The following is a 19,074-nucleotide window of genomic DNA, read 5'->3' as shown; positions in this document are numbered from 1 at the left end:
CATTTAAAGTGCTGTGTGCAAACCTGTGGCTAACATCATAGTTGACAGTGAGAGACAGATAGAAAGAAAGTTGAGAATGCCCATCTTCCTGCTCTCCTGTCACCAGTGTACTAGAGTCTGCAGTCAGGGCAGTCATGCAACACACACACACACACTCATACACATACCTACACACATACTCTCTCACACTCTCACACATACTCTCACAAACACACACATATACTCACACACACACACTCATACACATACTTACACACATACTCTCATACACTCACAAACACACTCACACACATACCTACACATGAATACTTTCTCTCACACACTCTACAACACACAAATACCTACACACATACTCTCTCACACATATACACTCTCATACACACTTACAAACACTGATACACACTCTCACATTCACACACATACATACACACTGTCTCTCTCACACACTTACACACACACACACTTGCCTTTGAGCACTATTATCAAAAGGAGATTTGTGTTTGCTTTGGGGGTCATCAGTGTCTCCATAATTTGGGGTGAACACGTTGTCTTAGTCAGGGTTTCTGTTATTGCAACAAAACACCATGATAAAGTAAGTTAGGGAGGAAGGGGCTTATTTGGCTTATAATTCCATATTACGGGTCACCATCAAAGAAAGTCAGGACAGGAACTCAAACAGAGTAGGAACCTGGAGGCAGGAGCTATTGCAAAGGCTATAGAGGTGTATTGGCTTGCTTCCTATGGCTTGCTCATCCTGCTTTCTTAAAGAACCCAGGATCAAGAGTCCAGGGATGGAGCCACTCAAGGTCTCCTCCTTTCAGAGAACTGCTAGTCTGTGTGTCAAGGTGATAGAAGACTAACACACATATGCTGTACTGCAGGAGTAAGAGGTTGGGGGTTTCCTTCTGAGGCTCTTTGCTCAGCACACCTTTCTTCAGGGCCACTCTGCATGTCAGCTGTAGGAGCTCATGGAGCTATTTTGTCTCTTCTTGACTTCTGAATCTGGGATCTCTGACCAATAGAGTAGGGTGCTAAAACCTGATCCCAGGAAGTCCCCAGAAAACTTGTGAGTTTCAAGTTGGAAATGTCTTTCTTCTGTTATCTCATGAAATAGTCTCTGTTGCCTTCTTCCTGTTCAGTCACACCTGTTACTCTGACACCAGGAAAATGTCAACAATCCCAGTCACCCCGGGCTCACTTCCCATCTGTCCCTCACCATGTACAGATAGAGTCTCACTTCCCAGCTATCCCTCACCATGTACAGCATTTTCTGATGTCGCACAACATCACATGTCAGTGTCTCCCCATCCTACATGTTATGTTGTCTGAAATGCTGTGCCTGTGTGCCATAATTTCTTCTTCTTGCTGTAGTCTCCCCAGCTTCTGCTAGCTCCCCAAGTCTTGAGTTCCCACGTCCATGGTCATCCTCTAGGAAGGATCCACCTTCTGATGATGGTGTAGTGGGCCTGGTCCAGCTTCTTCGTACACTCCTGTCTTTCTCCACTCACTTAGACCTTAGATTAGAGGTTCTGTCACAATGCTGAACCCCTCCTATGCAGATTTCTCAGCAGCTATGTGGTGTGTCCATCTGCCATTGGCGGCTTGTTCTGAGGTATCATCAGAGTAAGGGCTAGAATTCTCATACCAACTAATAAGTTATGAAGAATACACTTTATCCATGATCTCATTAAATATGCCTGTATCACATCAATCTAGAAAGAAATACCCAAGTTTGCCAGACTTGAGCAGACAGATCATGGAGCACCTATTCATGTGTCAGGTGTGCTGATAGGCTGACCCTCAGCTGGGCTCCTCTAAAGGGTTGTGTGTGATGCAGGCCTCTTCTTTCTGCTTAGAGTTGTAAGCACGTCCTGTGTAACACAGAATTCAGGAGTGAGGCCTCAAAGTGTCCAATACTCTGAGTGCCAGTTTCTGTGTCAGATGCTGTCTCTGTGGAGTTCCATCCACGTTAGCCCACTCTTGGTGTTCTTTTTCCCATCAGGTTTCATCTTCTCTTCATTATCACTCACCCAGAGCATTAACAAATAAAGGGTGATTATATAAAACAAAACATTGAAAACATTTTTATCAAAGCATAAATTTTCAATAGATAAAGTGATTTAAAATGAATTTTATATGATTTAAACAGTTATTTAGAAATTTTCACTTTCATTAAAATTAAAAGTGTATAACTCATATTTGATTTTTTTTATGTTCTAACTTTAAATAAAGATGACATAGTTTAGTTTTCTTAAGACTAAAGAAATCTTATTAACCATTTTCATAGGAAAGAAAAATGGTTTGCAATCCGGATCTGCATACCAATGTTAAGATCAATCATTACAGGTCATGCATGCTCTGTCCAGACACACAGCTGCAGAGAGGAACATGTTATGTGCAAAACAGTCCTTGATGCCATGTGGACCTGTTGTCATTTCTTGTCAGCTCATCTGATGTCAACTCTAGACGATAGCCCAAAAGCAAAATCCAGCGTGTGAGTCTTGCTTTACAGTGTGGGAATTTCTGCTTTCTGGAAGGAAGCTGTTGGTGTGAAAGGTCCTTCTTTTGTCTTCAGTGCTTGCAGCACATCCTTGGCAACAGGCTGTGCTCACGGTGGGCCCATACCGCAGACGATGAACCCCAGGGTAGAGAAAGAATTATCATGGGGGACTACAGTAGGAAAAGATGAAGCTCCAGTGTTGTCCCTGATTCCACAGAACTTCTTTCCAGCCTTCTCAAACACCAATGGAGGCTGAGAGGAGAGCCAGCCCAGAAAACAGAAAGTCAAAAGCTATACAGGACACAGAAGATCATAAACGAGGAAGTCACATAAGGTGCAAAACAGAGACAGCTCATTTAACTGTTGAAAACCAGAGCTAAGAAGACAGTGGGATGTGAGCTTTCATGGAGCTTAGTGTGAAGCAGACAATCAACATATGGGCAGATATGATAAGTAAGGATGGAGGATGGACCTACTGCGTGCTGTGGCAGAGGCAGACTGGGTATAAAAAAACTGCTGACCTCAGCAATGAGTGTGTGTATAAGTGGGTGAGTGCAGTCATGTGCTCCTTAAAGAAACAAGTAATATTGTTTAAAGATGTAATTTTTTTTTTAAAGATTTATTTATTTATTATACATAAGTACACTGTAGCTGTCTTCAGACACACCAGAAGAGGGAGTCAGATCTCGTTAGGGATGGTTGTGAGCCACCATGTGGTTGCTGGGATTTGAACTCAGGACCTTCGGAAGAGCAGTAGGGTGCTCTTACCTGCTGAGCCATCTCACCAGCCCCAAGATGTAATTTTTTAATCATATAATTTACTCCTATGACATGGAAGATCTCATGCCAGAAGCATTTCTTTTTCTAAATTTGCTGCACAGAGCAGAGAGGTGGACTGCCCTGGGAAGAGAAAGGGAAGGAAGGAGGAAGGGAATGAAAAGGTCCCCAGAAATCTGCCCTCCCATCTGAGAGCAATGCCATTGGCCCAGCAACAAACCCTAGCAGTCTTGCACACGGTGGAGCCAGCTATGCAATATGAGTGATCCAGGGAGCCGTGAGTCAGATTGTGTACAGACCAGGTCCCAAGTGTCCTCTGTAAATCCACAGTGTGACGGGTAGAGGTGCAGAGCAGTAGGGGACAATGGAGAGGCTCTTTCTGAACAAAGATTTCCAAGGTACGTGAGAAGGAGGGATGAAAGCTGGGCACATCTCTAGTGTCAGTCACTGGCTCTGTCCTCTGCATGGCATTTCTCCTCGAGGTCTCTAGGGGCTCATGCAGCACGTGGACACTCAGCAGCAGGGCGACTGTTTGGATTTCAGCTCTTGAGCCTTGGCCATGGAAGATGGTTCAGATTATGTTTAATGGTTGTTGATCTAATATCTGGCTGGCGAGGATATTTGTCCCTGATGGTCTGGCAAAGCTTTCAGGTCTGCAAACACTCATTGCTGTGGCCTCCAGCCCTGAGCACACTGTGGTCACACTGTAGGAATGTGACAGTTGGACCATAATTTTAGTTCTGCTCAATTTCTTTGTAAGTGATTTATAAATCCAACTTAAAAATGTATCTCAAATAAGCTGCAGCAGTTTTGTTCTTCTCAGCACATAGGATTCCAGTTACACAGCTGGTTCTATTATTGAACTTTGCTAATGAAGTTTGTGAATTATAAGAATGGCAAGTATGTTTTACTCAAGGACAAGCAGATTAAAGAGAGCAACAGACTTTGAAGGGAGGCAATACAATAACAGTGTCTGACAGATAAGCCACTCATTGTATAGACTTGTGCAAGTGTGGGTATCTTTGTGCTAATTGTTCTCAAGAACAATTAAGAGAAGGATTCAATTGATAGTTTGGCTATGATAAAACAGACTTTCTTTAATAGAAATTGCATGTAATATGTAGTTATTTGTGAAAATGTAAGCTGCAATGACAGAAAATATATTGTTGGAGTTACTGTTTTATAACTGCAGAGACAGTACCTCTTAACTTTTTGACTTTTTTGTTCATTTTTTTTTTCAATTTGTAAAAAGAAATAGTGCATATTCTTTCGGGAAATAGAGTAAACAAGCCAGGTGTGGTCATCGGGTCTGTAATCCCAGCTGCTCAGGTGGTTGAAGCCAACCTGAGTTAGTAAGATCCTATTTAAAAAACTCAGTGGCAGAGAGGCTCTGGGTTTGACCCCATCACAACAAAATAAATACGTGGAAGGGATGTGCAGGGGGAGGTAGGAGAGAGACAGAGACAGTGAGATGAGAGAAAGGGACAGGGAGGGAAACAGCAAGCACAAGGGAAAACATGACAGCTCACAGGCATGGACACTCTAGAACTCTCACATATTTCTTTCTGAGCATATATAGGTCTGTATGTGTTTATACTTATATACATCCACAGGTGAAGAAAAAGAAGATTCAGTTACAAATACCATTTATTTCTCTTGTTTTCCACCTAATATTTTTAAAGTTAATTTTAGGATGACCATTTGGGTGTAATCATATAGAAATGAAGTTGGTTTCTGTATATTGATCTTTGTGATCCAATTGGACTTGCTTATTAGGTATAATTGGTTTTGACTGTTTCTTACTTTATGTGCATATGACTCTACCATCTGAAAGATCAGTTTCAGGTCTTCCCACTCCAGGTGAGTGCAGTTCTCTTTATTAACTTCCCTTAGTATAAGAGTAGCTATCCCTTGCTCACAGTCAGCTATTGGATGGATCACAGGGCCCCCAATTGAGGAGCTAGAGAAAGTACCCAAGGAGCTAAAGGGATCTGCAACCCTATAGGTGGAACAACATTATGAACTAACCAGTACCCCGGAGCTCTTGACTCTAGCTGCATATGTATCAAAAGATGGCCTAGTCGGCCATCACTGGAAAGAGAGGCCCATTGGACTTGCAAACTTTATATGCCCCAGTACAGGGGAATGCCAGGGCCAAAAAGTGGGAGTGGGTGGGAGGGTATGGGGGACTTTTGGGATAGCATTGGAAATGTAAATGAGGAAAATACCTAATTAAAAAAAAAGAGTAGCTATCTTTGTTGTGTTCCTGATTTTAATAGACACTTCCAGGACTTTGTCATTAAGGATGATGTCAGTTGTGGGGTTTGCATGCTGGGCCCCATAGTGTGCAGGGAAGCCCCCCTTATTGCTAGTCTGTTTGGTGTTTTTGTAATCATGAAAATGTTTAATTTTTGTGTAATTGTTTTTGTCTGTTGAGATGACCATGTGGTTCACGCTTTACTCAATTTCTACAGGATATCAAATGAACTCTTTTTTTGTTGTTACACGGTTCCTTAACATAACCTGTTTACTCTGTGTAATGCTACTTGTATTTATATTTTCAGAGCTGACCATCAGCACTGGGTGTTCCTCCCTGGGGAAGACAACCACTCCTGCTCCCAGCTCTCGTTGGTTACTTGAAGTTTGTGTAGAAGTGAATAGGGTTTGTGTAGGGAGAGGCCTCATGGACTTTTCTTCACTTAGTTTGGCATGTCCATTGACATCACCATCTTTCAGCTCAGATTTAGACAGTTATGTTGGTAAGGCCTTATAGACATAGCTTCTGATTGAGACACAGTCTCACAGCAACCTTCCCCACCCTCTGGCTCTTCCAGTCTTTTTGACCCATCTTCTACAATGTTCCTGGGGCCTTAGACTGGGGTATTGACATCAGGACTGATGGGGCCCACAACTGTGCATTGTCATCAGTTGTAGTTTTCAGTAGTGGTCTCCATCTAAAAGAAGATTCCTTGATGAAGGGTGAGGACTATACTTACTTCTCTGTGATATAAGGACAGATGTTTATAGATACCTATTAGGAATTATGCTGGTTTAGTAAATTAGAGGTTGAAGATTCTCCTCTAATAGCCATGAGTTCAGTAGTTATGCATAGTTAGCTAGGTTTCAGTATCAGGCATAGTTTCCGTCTTATTGAGTGGGACTTAAGCCTAGCTGTTGGCTATTGCCAAAATGCGTATGCAATTACTGCACCATTAGGGTTATTGTCTCATGCTGGTTGTTGATGTGGCACATGCTCATCATGTCTGGGTAGGACTGTTGGCTGTCTCCCTTCTTTGAACCTTGCATGATACCTTCAGAGGATAAAAAATAAGAGAGAGTAAAGAAGATGAGAATGAGTTAGGGAGGTGTATATAATCAAATCTATTAAATATTTGTATAAAAATGTTTTAAGGAAACACATTTCATAAATTAAATATGACATAAAAAGTAGACAAAAAGAAAAGGTGTAATATGGTGGCATTTTGTGTTTAAATATATGGCCTGTCTGACCAGATCTTCAGACATTGGCACACATTGGATGCTGAGTTCTCTGATGCACAGTGGGGTTGCCTTGGGCCTGGGAACAGGAGTTTGTATCCGCCACAGGCAGTGGTTTTTGCCAGGGAAACTTTTCTCCTCCAGGAGGAAGTTCCAAAGCTACTTGGATCCTGAATCCACTTATTTATTTCATGTTCCCTAAGTGAATAGCAGACACAGTGAGGACAGTCTTGGTGGCTTGTGCCCATCCTATCTGTATTGCGGATTCCGTGTGTCCGTGTTGTTCCCTGCTCACCTGGCCCTGCTGCTCCTTTATTTCTTTTCAGCTGGCAGTCCCTGGGGCCTTACGCTAACCAGCCCAGTCATACTCTCTTCTGTCCTTGGAATGGTGCTATGGAAGAGGGACAATAGCCACAGCTGAAGCAAACTAGGGATTCAGAAAGTGGGGAAGTTTGCCCAAGATACCCATGGAGCAATGCCTCAAAGATAGTGCTACTGTTAATTTTCAATTCCAAGAAAGCATATTGCCAGCAACATGGTCCCTGGAGACCAATGGGACACTAATCTTTTCAGAGCAGTTAGTAATGAATGAGCAGTGAGTGCAGTGTATGAAGTGGTTCCTAACCCAGATCACCAAGTGGAATGGAGACTGAGCATTCCTCAGGTCTGAGTTGGGAGACTAGAGACAGTGGATGGCGTTCATTTTACTTGGATTCCCCTATTTCTCTCTCTTTCTTCTTCATGTTCTTTGAGAATTCTGTATAAAATATTTTGATTATGTTTATTTTTCCTTCCTCAACTCCTTTCAGATGCACCTCTGTTTCCATGCCCACTCAATTTCTTTAAAAAAAAATTCAAATTTAATTTGTGCTGCCCACATACTTCTGGTAGTGTGGTCATCCACTAGAGCATGGACCAACAAGGAGCCACAACCATAAAGGAAGTGGACCCTCCGTCTCCCAGTAGCTGTCATTCGCCAATAGCTCCTCAGCTAGGGGCAGGACTTCATGCCCCCTCCTCTCTCCTGCTGAAATTGTGTCTGGTTTGAGCTTGTACAGGGCTCTATGCATGCTGTCTCAGGTGCTGTGAGTTCAAACCTGCTTCAAGTTGCAGGTAGTTTTTAACATTCTCTGTTGTTGACTGAGGATTTTTGTTCTATTTTGTTTTAACTGTTATCTTTACCTCTTAATGAATGAAAATTAAATTTAAATGAAATTTAGTCAGTTATTACTTAATCATGAAAAATACTGAAGCTGTTATAAACGTTTGTTTCCTTCTGGACAAATGAAAGCTCCCAAGCAGCTTGTGATACATGGGGTTGTTGTCTGTGCTTCCTACAGTCTCGATGTCACTGCTGCTGGGGAGGCTGGACTCCTCCCACTTGTTTCTGTTGCCACTGCTTTTTTTTTTCTCACTTTTCCCTTCAATGATATTTTGAGCTTACATTTGATCTTATATATCTGATAATGTCTCTTATTTCCTTCCCATGTGAATGGAAGCTTATTTTGTTGTAAAATTTTCATTGCTATAAACTTATCAACACTTTGAAAATCTCATTTTGTTTTGGCATCTAAGATGTGTGTAATTTGCTGTTCTTTAAAAGTGCTTCTTAAACTTTGCCTTTATGTTTGTCTTCTGAATTCTATTGGATATAGTTTTGAAACTCTCTCAGTAACATCTACAAGTCTTCATTGATCCTTCCTATTTTAAAATCAATTGTTTTTTTTTAAGCTGTATTTTGGGCAACTCTTTAGTATTTTAACAAATAAGATATTTTTCTCTTTCCAAATGTGTTTGGTCTTGTCAATCAATACACTGTCTTTCCCTGTCCTGTTCTCATTTCTAATATGTTCCCTGTGTTCTATCAACATTTGAAAATTAATTATTTTTATTTGACCTTCATCTGTTCATCTCACTGAGGGCTGAGTCCTCTCATTTTAAGAGCCCTTTATTGATGCAGATCTATCGGCAATGTTGTCACCAGCAGTTATTCAGTTACCCATTTTTTTTGCATTCAATGACAATATGTTTTTGCATATCAACTTATAGACTGATTCTTAGTTGAAAAATAACTCCTTTTTTTTTGTTCGTTATGCTATTTCTTGATGAATTTTGGTTTTACAGTGCCTTCTTTCTCATTTCTTTAGAACTTCATCTTAGTAACTGAGAGCAGTACTTCCCGTCCCCAGGATGTCAGGAACCAGGGTCTAGATGTGCAGTTGCAACCACCTTTGATATGCATCTGCTAGTGTGGGAACCCTCAGATCTCCCTCGGGTACCATGTAGGCTATCCTCAGCCTTGGGTCCTAGTGTATACTGCCAGCCTCATTGCAATTCTGGCAGTCTGGCTGGGACTACTATTGCTCTGGGATCTACTGCTCTGACATCTGCTGTGGGATACACTCTGCTGCCACTCTGCTGGACTGTGTCAGGGGCCCTGATACCCAGAGCCTGGTTCTGTTCTTTGCTCTGCTGTGTAGGAAAGTAATGTTTTTGTTTTTCTTTTTTCTTTTTCTTTTTTTCTTTTTCTTGTTCTTCTTCTTCTCCTTCCCCTTCCCCTTCCCCTTCCCCTTCCCCTTCCCCTTCCCCTTTCCCTCCCCTCCCCTCCCCTATCTATCTATCTATCTATCTATCTATCACCTTTCTTTACTTTTTTGTGCTGAGCCACATGAGGCTCTCTCCTATTACATTTGTATATTAATTTTTGTATATTAATTTTTGTATATTAATTTTGTATGTTTACAGCAGATGTCTTGGGGTATTTGCTAATTTTGGCTGGAAGTTTCATTTGAATGTGGATTAATAAGGGTTAATGTGTGCAGAAGGATTAGGATTTGGGGATTTTATATCTCATATGTGGTTAGCAAATATACTGATCATATCTACAAACCCCACCTCAGCTTTCCTCAGGAAAGGTGGCTGCAGACTCACCTTCACATCATGGTCACTCTGCGAGCAGCAACAGGAAGCATGGCCCAGGAAATGACACTGTCTTCTTTAGTTTGTTCCTTCTCTGGCGACTATGGTGACTGACCTCATTCATCTTCTATGCAGTTCCTAGGTTCCCACACCCTCTTAGTAAATGTATAGCAACTCACACTAGGAGTGTATAAATTAAGGGATATACAAGTGAAAAAGAGCCTCACATCTCCAAGTTTAGATCTTGAAGTACAACTGTGTTGATTTCTCTTGAGCTGAAGAACCAGCCAAAGTAAGTATTTAGCTCCTAAACGATCTGGACCTTAAACTCATTAAACAACTAAAGTCTTTTCTAATTGTTATGTATTATTCTTTTATTAAAGAGGATGGATGTAATTGTCTCTGGGAAAAAGTCCTATTTCCCCCTTATCTACTATGAACCTCTGGGTATTTGTTCTTACACACAGACAACAGGACCTAAAGATCTGGGTGCCATGTTTGAATTAAGGACAGGAAGGGGCGGGGTTGAATTTTTATATCCTTGGCTTCAGACATAGCCTGAGGTGTGGATCCCCGAGGGTTTCTGCATGTTCTTTATTGCCTTCCTCCTTTTCTCAATGGCTCGAGTTTGGAGATAGAAATGCCACAGCCATTGGAAAAGTACTCACATCTGTCTCATTGGCTTCTATTATTTTTTCAGTTTTCTTTCTTTTCTTATCTTTCTTAATTTTTTTATTAAGTGCATTTAATACATTAAATGTGTTGAGTATTTTGACAATCAAATAATATATAAAAAATTTGTTCAACTTTTATATTCTTATCCTTTCATACCCTAAAACTATCATTAATAAATATTTAATATTATCCATAACTGAGGATCCTATATCTAATATTAAACACTAAATTGTTTCAAAACATACAAAATATTATTTGAGGATTAAACATAGTAAAAGAATAAAATATTAAAAATGAATCATTAACAAATATATTCAAAAGCCTCTATATGATACCACGTGTCATAGTAAGAGTAATTAAAACGCATTATATATCTGTGTACATTGTCTAAGTTTACTTAAGAAAGATTATCAGTGTTTCTAGGAGAGAAATGATTTTATCATAGCAGCCTTATTTATAATAGCCAGAAGCTGGAAAGAACCCAGATGCCCCTCAACAGAGGAATGGATACAGAAAATGTGGTACATTTACACAATGGAGTACTACTCAGCTATTAAAAGGAATGAATTTATGAAATTCCTAGGCAAATGGATGGACCTGGAGGGCATCATCCTGAGTGAGGTAACCCAATCACAAAGGAACTCACACAATATGTACTCACTGATAAGTGGATATTAGCCCAAAACTTAGGATACCAAAGATATAAGATACAATTTGCTAAACGCATGAAACTCAAGAAGAATGAAGACCAAAGTGGGAACACTGTGCCCTTTCTTAGAATTGGGAACAAAACACCCATGGGAGGAGTTACAGAGACAAAGTTTGGAGCTGTGACAAAAGAATGGACCATCTAGTGATTGCCATATCCAGGGATCCACCCCATAATCAGCTTCCAAACGCTGACACCATTGCATACACTAGCAAGATTTTGCTGAAAGGTCCCAGATATAGCTGTCTCTTGTGAGACTAGGCCGGGGCCTAGCAAACACATAAGTGGATGCTCACAGTCAGCTATTGGATAGATCACAGGGCTCCCAATGGAGGAGCTAGAGAAAGTACCCAAGGAGCTAAAGGGATCTGCAACCCTATAGGTGGAACAACATTATGAACTAACCAGTACCCCGGAGCTCTTGACTCTAGCTGCATATGTATCAAAAGATGGCCTAGTCGGCCATCACTGGAAAGAGAGGCCCATTGGACTTGCAAACTTTATATGCCCCAGTACAGGGGAACGCCAGGGCCAAAAAATGGGAATGGGTGGGTAGGGAAGTGGGGGGGAGGGTATGGGGGACTTTTGGGAGAGCATTGGAAATGTAATTGAGGAAAATACGTAATAAAAAAATATTAAAAAAAGAATATTTTAAAAATTTCAAAGTAGGAGAAACTCTTTGAAGTTAAACATTAAGAAAATGCTAATTTCAAGCACAGTGAGAAAAATTATCAATAACATATCCATGATGTTTGTAGAGCATGATTTTAATATTTTCAACTGTTAATACTCACCAAAAAAGTAATTATTTTAAGATATATTTCATTGTTATGTCTCCCTTTTCATTTCTGTTTTTGTTAATTTGGATACTGTCTCTGTGCCCTCTGGTTAATCTGGCTAAGGGTTTACTATCTTGTTGATTTTCTCAAAGAACCAGCTCCTGGTTTGGTTGACTCTTTATATACTTCTTTTTTATTTTATTTGGTTGATTTCAGCTCTAAGTTTGATTATTTCCTGTTGTCTACTCCTCTTAGGTGTATTTTGCTTCTTTTTGTTCTAGAGCTTTCAGGTATGCTGTCAAGCTGCTAGTGTAAGCTCTCTTCAGTTTCTTTTTGGAGGCACTTAAAGCTATGAGTTTTTTCTCTTAGGGTGGCTTTCATTGTGCCCCATAAGTTTTGGTATGATGTAGCCTCATTTTCATTAAATTCTAGAAAGTCTTTAATTTCTTTCTTTATTTCTTTCTTGATCAAGTTATCATTGAGTAGAGCATTGTTCAGCTTCCATGCATATGTGTGTTTTTCATTATTTTTGTTGTTATTGAAGACCAGCCTTATTCCATAGTGATATGATAGGTTGCATGGGATTATTTCAATCTTCTTGTATCTGTTGAGGCCTATTTTGTGACCAATTATATGGTCAGTTTTGGAGAAGGTACCCTGAGGTTCTAAGAAGAAGGTATATTATTTTGCTTTAGGATGAAATGTTCTATAAATATCTGTTAGATCCATTTGGTTCATAACTTCTGTTAGTTTCACTGCGTCTGTTTAGTTTGTGTTTCCATGATCTGTCCATTGCTGAGAGTAGGGTGTTGACATCTCCCACTATTAATGTGTGGGGTGCGATGTGTGCTTTGAGATTTAGTAAAGTTTCTTTTATGAATGTGGGTGCCCTTGCCTTTGGAGCATAGATGTTCAGAATTGAGAGTTCATCTTGGAAGATATTTCCTTTGACCAGTATGAAGTGTCCTTCTTTATCTTTTTTGATAACTTTTGGTTGAAAGTTGATTTTATTCGATATTAGAATGGCTTCTGCAGCTTGTGTTTTGGAACCACTTGCTTGGAAAATTGTTTTCCAACCTTTTACTCTGAGGTAGTGTCTGTCTTTGTCACTGAGGTGCAGAATGCTGGGTCCTGTTTATATATTCAGTCTGTTAGTCTATATCTTTTTATTTAGGAATTGAGTCCATTAATGTTAAGAGATATTAAGGAAAAGTAATTGTAACTTCCTGTTATTTTTATTGTTAGAGGTGGAATTATGTTTGTGTGGCTATCTTCTTTTGGGTTTGTTGAAAGATTACTTTCTTGCTTTTTCTAGAGTGTAGTTTCCCTCCTTGTGTTGGTGTTTTCCATCTATTATCCTTTATAGGGCTGGACTTATGGAAAGATATTGTGTAAATTTGGTTTTGTCATGGAATATCATGGTTTCTCCATCTATGGTAATTGAGAGTTTTGCTGGGTATAGTAGCTCTGGTTGGCATTTGTTTTCTCTTAGGGTCTGTATGACATCTGCCCAGGATCTTCTAGATTTCATAGTCACTGGTGAGAAGTCTGGTGTAATTCTGATAGATCTGCTTTTATATGTGACTTGACTTTTTTCCCTTACTGCTTTTAATATTCTTCCTTTGTTTAGTGAATTTGGTGTTTTGATTATTATGTGATGGGAGGAATTTCTTTTCTGGTCCAGTCTACTTGGACTTCTGTAGGCTTCTCATATGTTCATGGACATCTCTTTCTTTAGGTTAGGGAAGTTTTCTTCTATAATTTTGTTGAAGATATTTACTGGCCCTTTAAGTTAGGAATCTTCACTCTCTTCTATACCTATTATCCTTAGGTTTGGTCTTCTCATTGTGTCCTGAATTTCCTGGATGTTTTGGGTTAGGAGCTTTTTGCATTTTCTTTGACTGTTGTGTCAATGTTTTCTATGGTATCTTCTGCATCTGAGAGTCTCTCTTCTATGTCTTGTATTCTGTTAGTGATGCTTGCATCTATGACTCGTGATCTCTTTCCTAGGTTTTCTATCTCCAGGGTTGTCTCCCTTTGTGATTTCTTTATTGTTTCTATTTCCATTTTTAGATCCTGGATGGTTTTGTTCATTTCTTTTGCCTGTTTGATTGTGCTTTCCTGTAATTCTTTAAGGGATTTTTGTGTTTCCTCTTTAAGGACTTCTAGCTGTTTACCTGTGTTCTCTTGTATTTCTTTAAGGGAGTTATTTATGTCCTTCTTAAAGTCCTCTATCATCATCATGAGAAGTGATTTTAGATCTGAATCTTGCTTTTCCCGTGTGATAGTGTATCCTGGACTTACTATGGTGGGGGAATTGAGTTCTGATGATGCCAAGTAACCTTGGTTTCTGTTGCTTCTGTTCTTATGTTTGCCTCCTGCCGTCTGATTATCTCTAGTGCTCCCTGCCCTAACTATATCTGACTGGAGCCTGTCCTTCCTGTGATCCTGGTTGTGTCAGAACTCCTCAGAGTTCAGCTGTCTCTGTGATTCTGGGGTTCTGGGATCCTGAGATCCTGGGTGTGTAAGAGCTCCTAGGAGTCAAGCTGCCTCTGGGACCCTGAGATCCTGGTGTGACCAAGCTCTTGGAATCCTGTGATCCTGTGATCCTGTGGTCCTGGGCATATTAGAGTGCCTGGGAGTGGAGCTTCTTCTGGGTGTTGTGGGACTGGCAGCAGAGTTTGTGCCCAAAGTCTGCTCAAGGTATTGGCCCAGACCAGAAGGGACCCGTGCCACTGGTTGGGTGCAGTTCCTGGGTGCCTGGATCCCGTTGGATCCAGTTACTTCCGGTGTTGGGGCAGATGTTGTGTCCTACTCACCTCTGATCCTATGCTCCTGGGCACGTTAGAGTGCCTAGGAGTGGATCTTCCTCTGGGTGTTGTGGGACTGGTTGTAGAGTTTGTGCTCAAGCTCTGCTCAGGTAACTGGCCCAACAGTTTCTGTTTTTTTAAAACCCAGACTGTGTGCAGTTTAATATAGTTTTCTCTGATAAAATCTCCTAAAGATGAGGTTCAAATGTGACACAAATGAATGAGTATAACATTTTGAAGTTTGAAAATAAGTGAAGCTTTATTCCAAAATGAAATCAGATATATTTTGTGGCCTTTAAAATTAGAATTAACTTCTTCCTCCAGAACAGTGTGGACATGAGGCCAAACTCTGTTCTGTAAATATCAGTGCATTATTTCAGGACTATGTGTGCTTAGCCTGCCAATAATACCTTTTAAATATATTTTTTACATCAGACTTCTATTGGGTCCAGTCATGATCCTCAGTTGTCACCACTCTAGAGGAAGTGGGACCTGGGAGAATGGAGCTGATAAATGAGGCATGCTAAAGTCCCGTACAATAGTCAACAAAAATGAGTACTCTGAAGTAACTCATGCTTATCTGCTATACGTGGGAGGAGCATGGAAAAATATTCTAAGGACAACTTTATGTTTTAAAGAAACAGCCCACAAGATTCTTGTCTTGTTTGCTTGGAGTTCTCACAAGCACTTAGAATTTGTCTCACATGACTTCATTCCTGGACCCTGTTCTGGCATTCAGTAAGCAAGGAATATGAAGAATTTTCAAAAAATATAGAGAAGGAACATACAGGATAAATGTGGGACATTGTGAAAAAAAATTCAAACCTCAAAATATAGGCACAGAGGAAGAAGAAGAAACCAAAACCAAGGATATAAACCAGATCGTCAACAAGATCATAGAAGAAAACTCCCAAATAAGGAATCCATACAGATTCAATAAGCACACAGAACACTAAACAGACAAAACCAGAAAAGAAAATCCCACAGCGTACCATAGATAAATTACTAAGTATACATAACAAAGTGTTTTGACAGTCAGAAGAAAAAAAAACCCATTGCATATAAAGGAAAATGTATCAGAATAATGGCTGATTTGTCAATGGAAACTTTGAATGACAGAATGAATGTGGAACAACGTATTTCAAGTCCTGAAAGTCTATTACAGCCAACTTAAAATAGTATACCTAGCAAAACTATCTGCCACGATTGACAGGGAAAGAAAAATTTATGACATAAACAGCCTAAAACTGTATATCCAACACACTAAGAAAAATACAGGAAGCATTACTTCAGACTGAAGAGAGGAATGAGTTCAGCAGAGAGACCATGGAGAGAAATATGATGCCATAATTATTTAAACACAAAAGTTCCACTGAGAATACAAACAATAATACCAAAGCTAAACATAATGGCAACAATTAACTCACACACTTCCATAGTAACTTTGAAGTATCAATGGCCGCAATTCTTCAAAAGATACAGACAGACTAAATAGAATACATCTATCCGCTGTCTATAAGAAACATGTCTGTATTTTTCAAGATAGGTACTGCTATAAAGTAAAAGGATGTACAAAAATACTCTAGTCACATGGGACCAAAAGTAAGTAGGTGTCACTGTTCCAATATCTGACAAAATAAACTTCAAACCAAAACTAAACAGAAGACATATGGAGGGATACTTCAGTCTAATTGAGGGAACAGTTAACTAAGAAGATATTACTATTCCAAACATACTTGCACTGAACCCTGGGCACCCAATTTCTTTAAAAAAAATCTACTACTGGAATTAAAGACACAGATTAACAATATTATGCTATTTTGTTGTCTCACATCCTTCAATATACAGGCCTTCTAGACAAAAAAAAAAAAAAAACCCAGAAATATCAGAATTAATTGATACCATAAATCAAATGGACTTGATAGTTATCTACAGAATATCCTAGCCAAACAACAAAGAATACACTTTATACTCATCACCACATGGAAAATTTTAAAATAGACCACATACTGGGATAAAACCCAAATCTTTAAAAAATTCAAAAAGATTGAAATAACTCCTTGTTATACTATCTGATCACAATACAATAAAACATAAAATTGACAGCAACCAAATCTCTAGTAATTACAAAACTCATGGAGATCAATCAACTCATTACTCAATGAGTAACGTGTCAGAGAGGAAATCAAGAAAGAAATAAAAAAAGTTCTGGAACTAAATGAAAACAAAAACATAGCACAACAAAACTTGTGGGACACATAGAAAGTAGTCCTGTGAGGGAAGTGTTTAAGTCAGTCCACACAGAAGTGACTTAATGATGCAACTTTAAAAGTTGGAAAAATAAGAACAAACCAGGTCCAAACTCAGTAAATGGAAAGAAATAGTAAAAATTAGATCTGACATCAATGAAATAGAAACAAAGAAAACACAAAAAACTAAGTCTAAAGATAGCTAGCTCTTTGAGAAGATAGACAAGGTTGGTAGTCTCTTTGTCCAACTGTACAAAAGAAAGAAAACCCAATTAGCAGACTCAGAAATAGACAAGGAAACGTTACAACAGACACTAAAGGAATTCAGAATATTAGAAGGTAATATGTTAAAAACATGAATTCTATTAACCTGGAAAACAAACAAACATACATAATGGATGGATTTCTAGATTGACCCAAACCACTAAAATTAAACCAAGAATAAATTTAAAAACCCAAACTGACACATAAAAAAATGTGATTGAAATAATAATAAAAAGCTTTACAGATTTAAGAAAGGGGTGGGGCTAGGTCCAGAGGATTTACAGCAGAATTCTATCAGACATTCAAAGATTACAGCAACCATTCTTAAAATTCTTTTAAAAGAAACATAAGGAGTACTACCTAACTCCTTCTACAAAGCTAGTATCACTCTAATATCCAAACAAGGTAAAGACATAGCAACAAAAAGGAAACTACAGAACAATATTCCTGATGAACATTTATGAAGAAATTCTCAAAAATATATATTAAAATTCTTAAGAATATATATGGATACTATATAGATATACATCAAAAAGATTATACACTATGAACAAGTTGGCTATATATTTGAATGCAACAGTGATTCGATATAAGTAAGTCAATAAATGTTAATGTATCACATAAAAGGGCTTAAGGATAAAAATCACATGATCATCTCAATAGACACAGAGAAAGCCTTTGATAAAATCCAACATGCCTTTATGATAAAAGTTCAAGATAGAGTAGGGGTAGAGGGAACATAGCTCAACATAATAAAAGCTATGTATGAGAACCCACAACCATCATAATCCTCAAGGGAGTAACGCTTAAAGCAGTTCCATTGCAGCCAGCAGTAAGACACGGATATCCAATACCCCCACTTCCATCCAGTGTTGTGCTCAAGCACTAGTTGGGGAAATAAGGCGAGAAAAAGATTGAAAGGATACAAATAGAGAAAGAAGTCAAACTATCCCTGTTTGCTGATGACGTGACATTTTACATTAGGGATCCTAAAGTTTCTACCAGAAAATTTCTACAAACAATAAGCAAATTCAGCAATGTGGCAACTTGTACAAATAATTGGCCTTTTAATACACCAGCAACAAATGTACAGAGAAAGAGATTATGGATACAATTTTATTCACAATAGCCTCAAAGAAAAGAAAATGTCTTAGGAATGAAGTTAATCAAAGAAGTAAATAACCTCCACAATGAAAACCTCTGAAGGAAAAGATAAAGAAAAACACTAAGAAATGAAAAAAAATATCTCCTGCTCATGGATTGTTAGAATTACATTGTGAAAATGGTCATTTTACTAAAAGCTACTTATAGATTCAATGCAATCCCAATCAAAATCACCATCTCATTTACAGAATTAGAAGACAGTAATTTAAAATTCATATGGAACCACAAAAGACCCCAATATAACCAAAAGTATCCTAAACAAAAAATATATGCAGGAATGAGTACAATTCCAGTTCTTTAGATATATTATAAAGCCACATTAATAAAACAAACGGTATTGGCACAAAACAGGTATGTACACACCAGACAATAGTAATAAAAATTAAAAACCCAAACATGAGTCCATGTAATGTCATTTATTTTATATTTAACAAGGATGTCACCCCAAACCCATAAACTGGAGAAAAGAGCATCTTCAACAAATGGTGCTGGGAAAACCGTATGTGCACATGCAGAAGAATGAAATTAACTCCTATATATCATCTTAACAAAACTAACCTCAAATGGATTAGAAACTAAGCATGAAACCTGAAACACTAAACTGCTGGAAGAAAACATAGGCAGAGCCCTACATGGTATTGATGTAGGAAAAGAACACTTCACTTTCCCAAGGATGAAAACTAATAGCTTCCAAATGGAGCATTGTAAACCTAAAAACCCTGCAGAGCTG

At 38.9% G+C, this 19,074-nt stretch overlaps 1 protein-coding gene across 12 annotated transcripts in view; it reads left to right on the top strand.

Annotated features, from left to right (window-relative positions):
• The window catches only part of Wdr27 (WD repeat domain 27), a 158,431-nt gene that overhangs the window by 92,350 nt on the left and 47,007 nt on the right, over positions 1-19,074 (top strand). For 3 of the 12 annotated variants that reach the window (XM_017317640.2, XM_006524925.4, XM_006524934.3), the window contains one exon: positions 9,676-10,018. The exons of 6 other annotated variants lie outside the window; for them this stretch is intronic. In XM_017317640.2, coding sequence (XP_017173129.1) covers positions 9,676-9,804 — 129 coding nt within the window. In that variant the 3' untranslated portion in view covers positions 9,805-10,018. Of the gene's footprint in view, positions 1-2,346; positions 2,668-9,675; positions 10,020-19,074 lie in introns of those variants that run through there. 3 more of the 12 variants (XM_006524926.4, XM_017317639.1, XM_011246611.2) reach the window with 2 other exon arrangements.

Source organism: Mus musculus, chromosome 17 (genome assembly GCF_000001635.26).
Source record: "Mus musculus strain C57BL/6J chromosome 17, GRCm38.p6 C57BL/6J".
NCBI classification, from domain to species: Eukaryota; Metazoa; Chordata; class Mammalia; order Rodentia; family Muridae; genus Mus; species Mus musculus.
The sequence above is the reverse complement of the archived record's forward strand: the minus strand, read 5'-3'. Positions and strand labels throughout refer to the sequence as shown.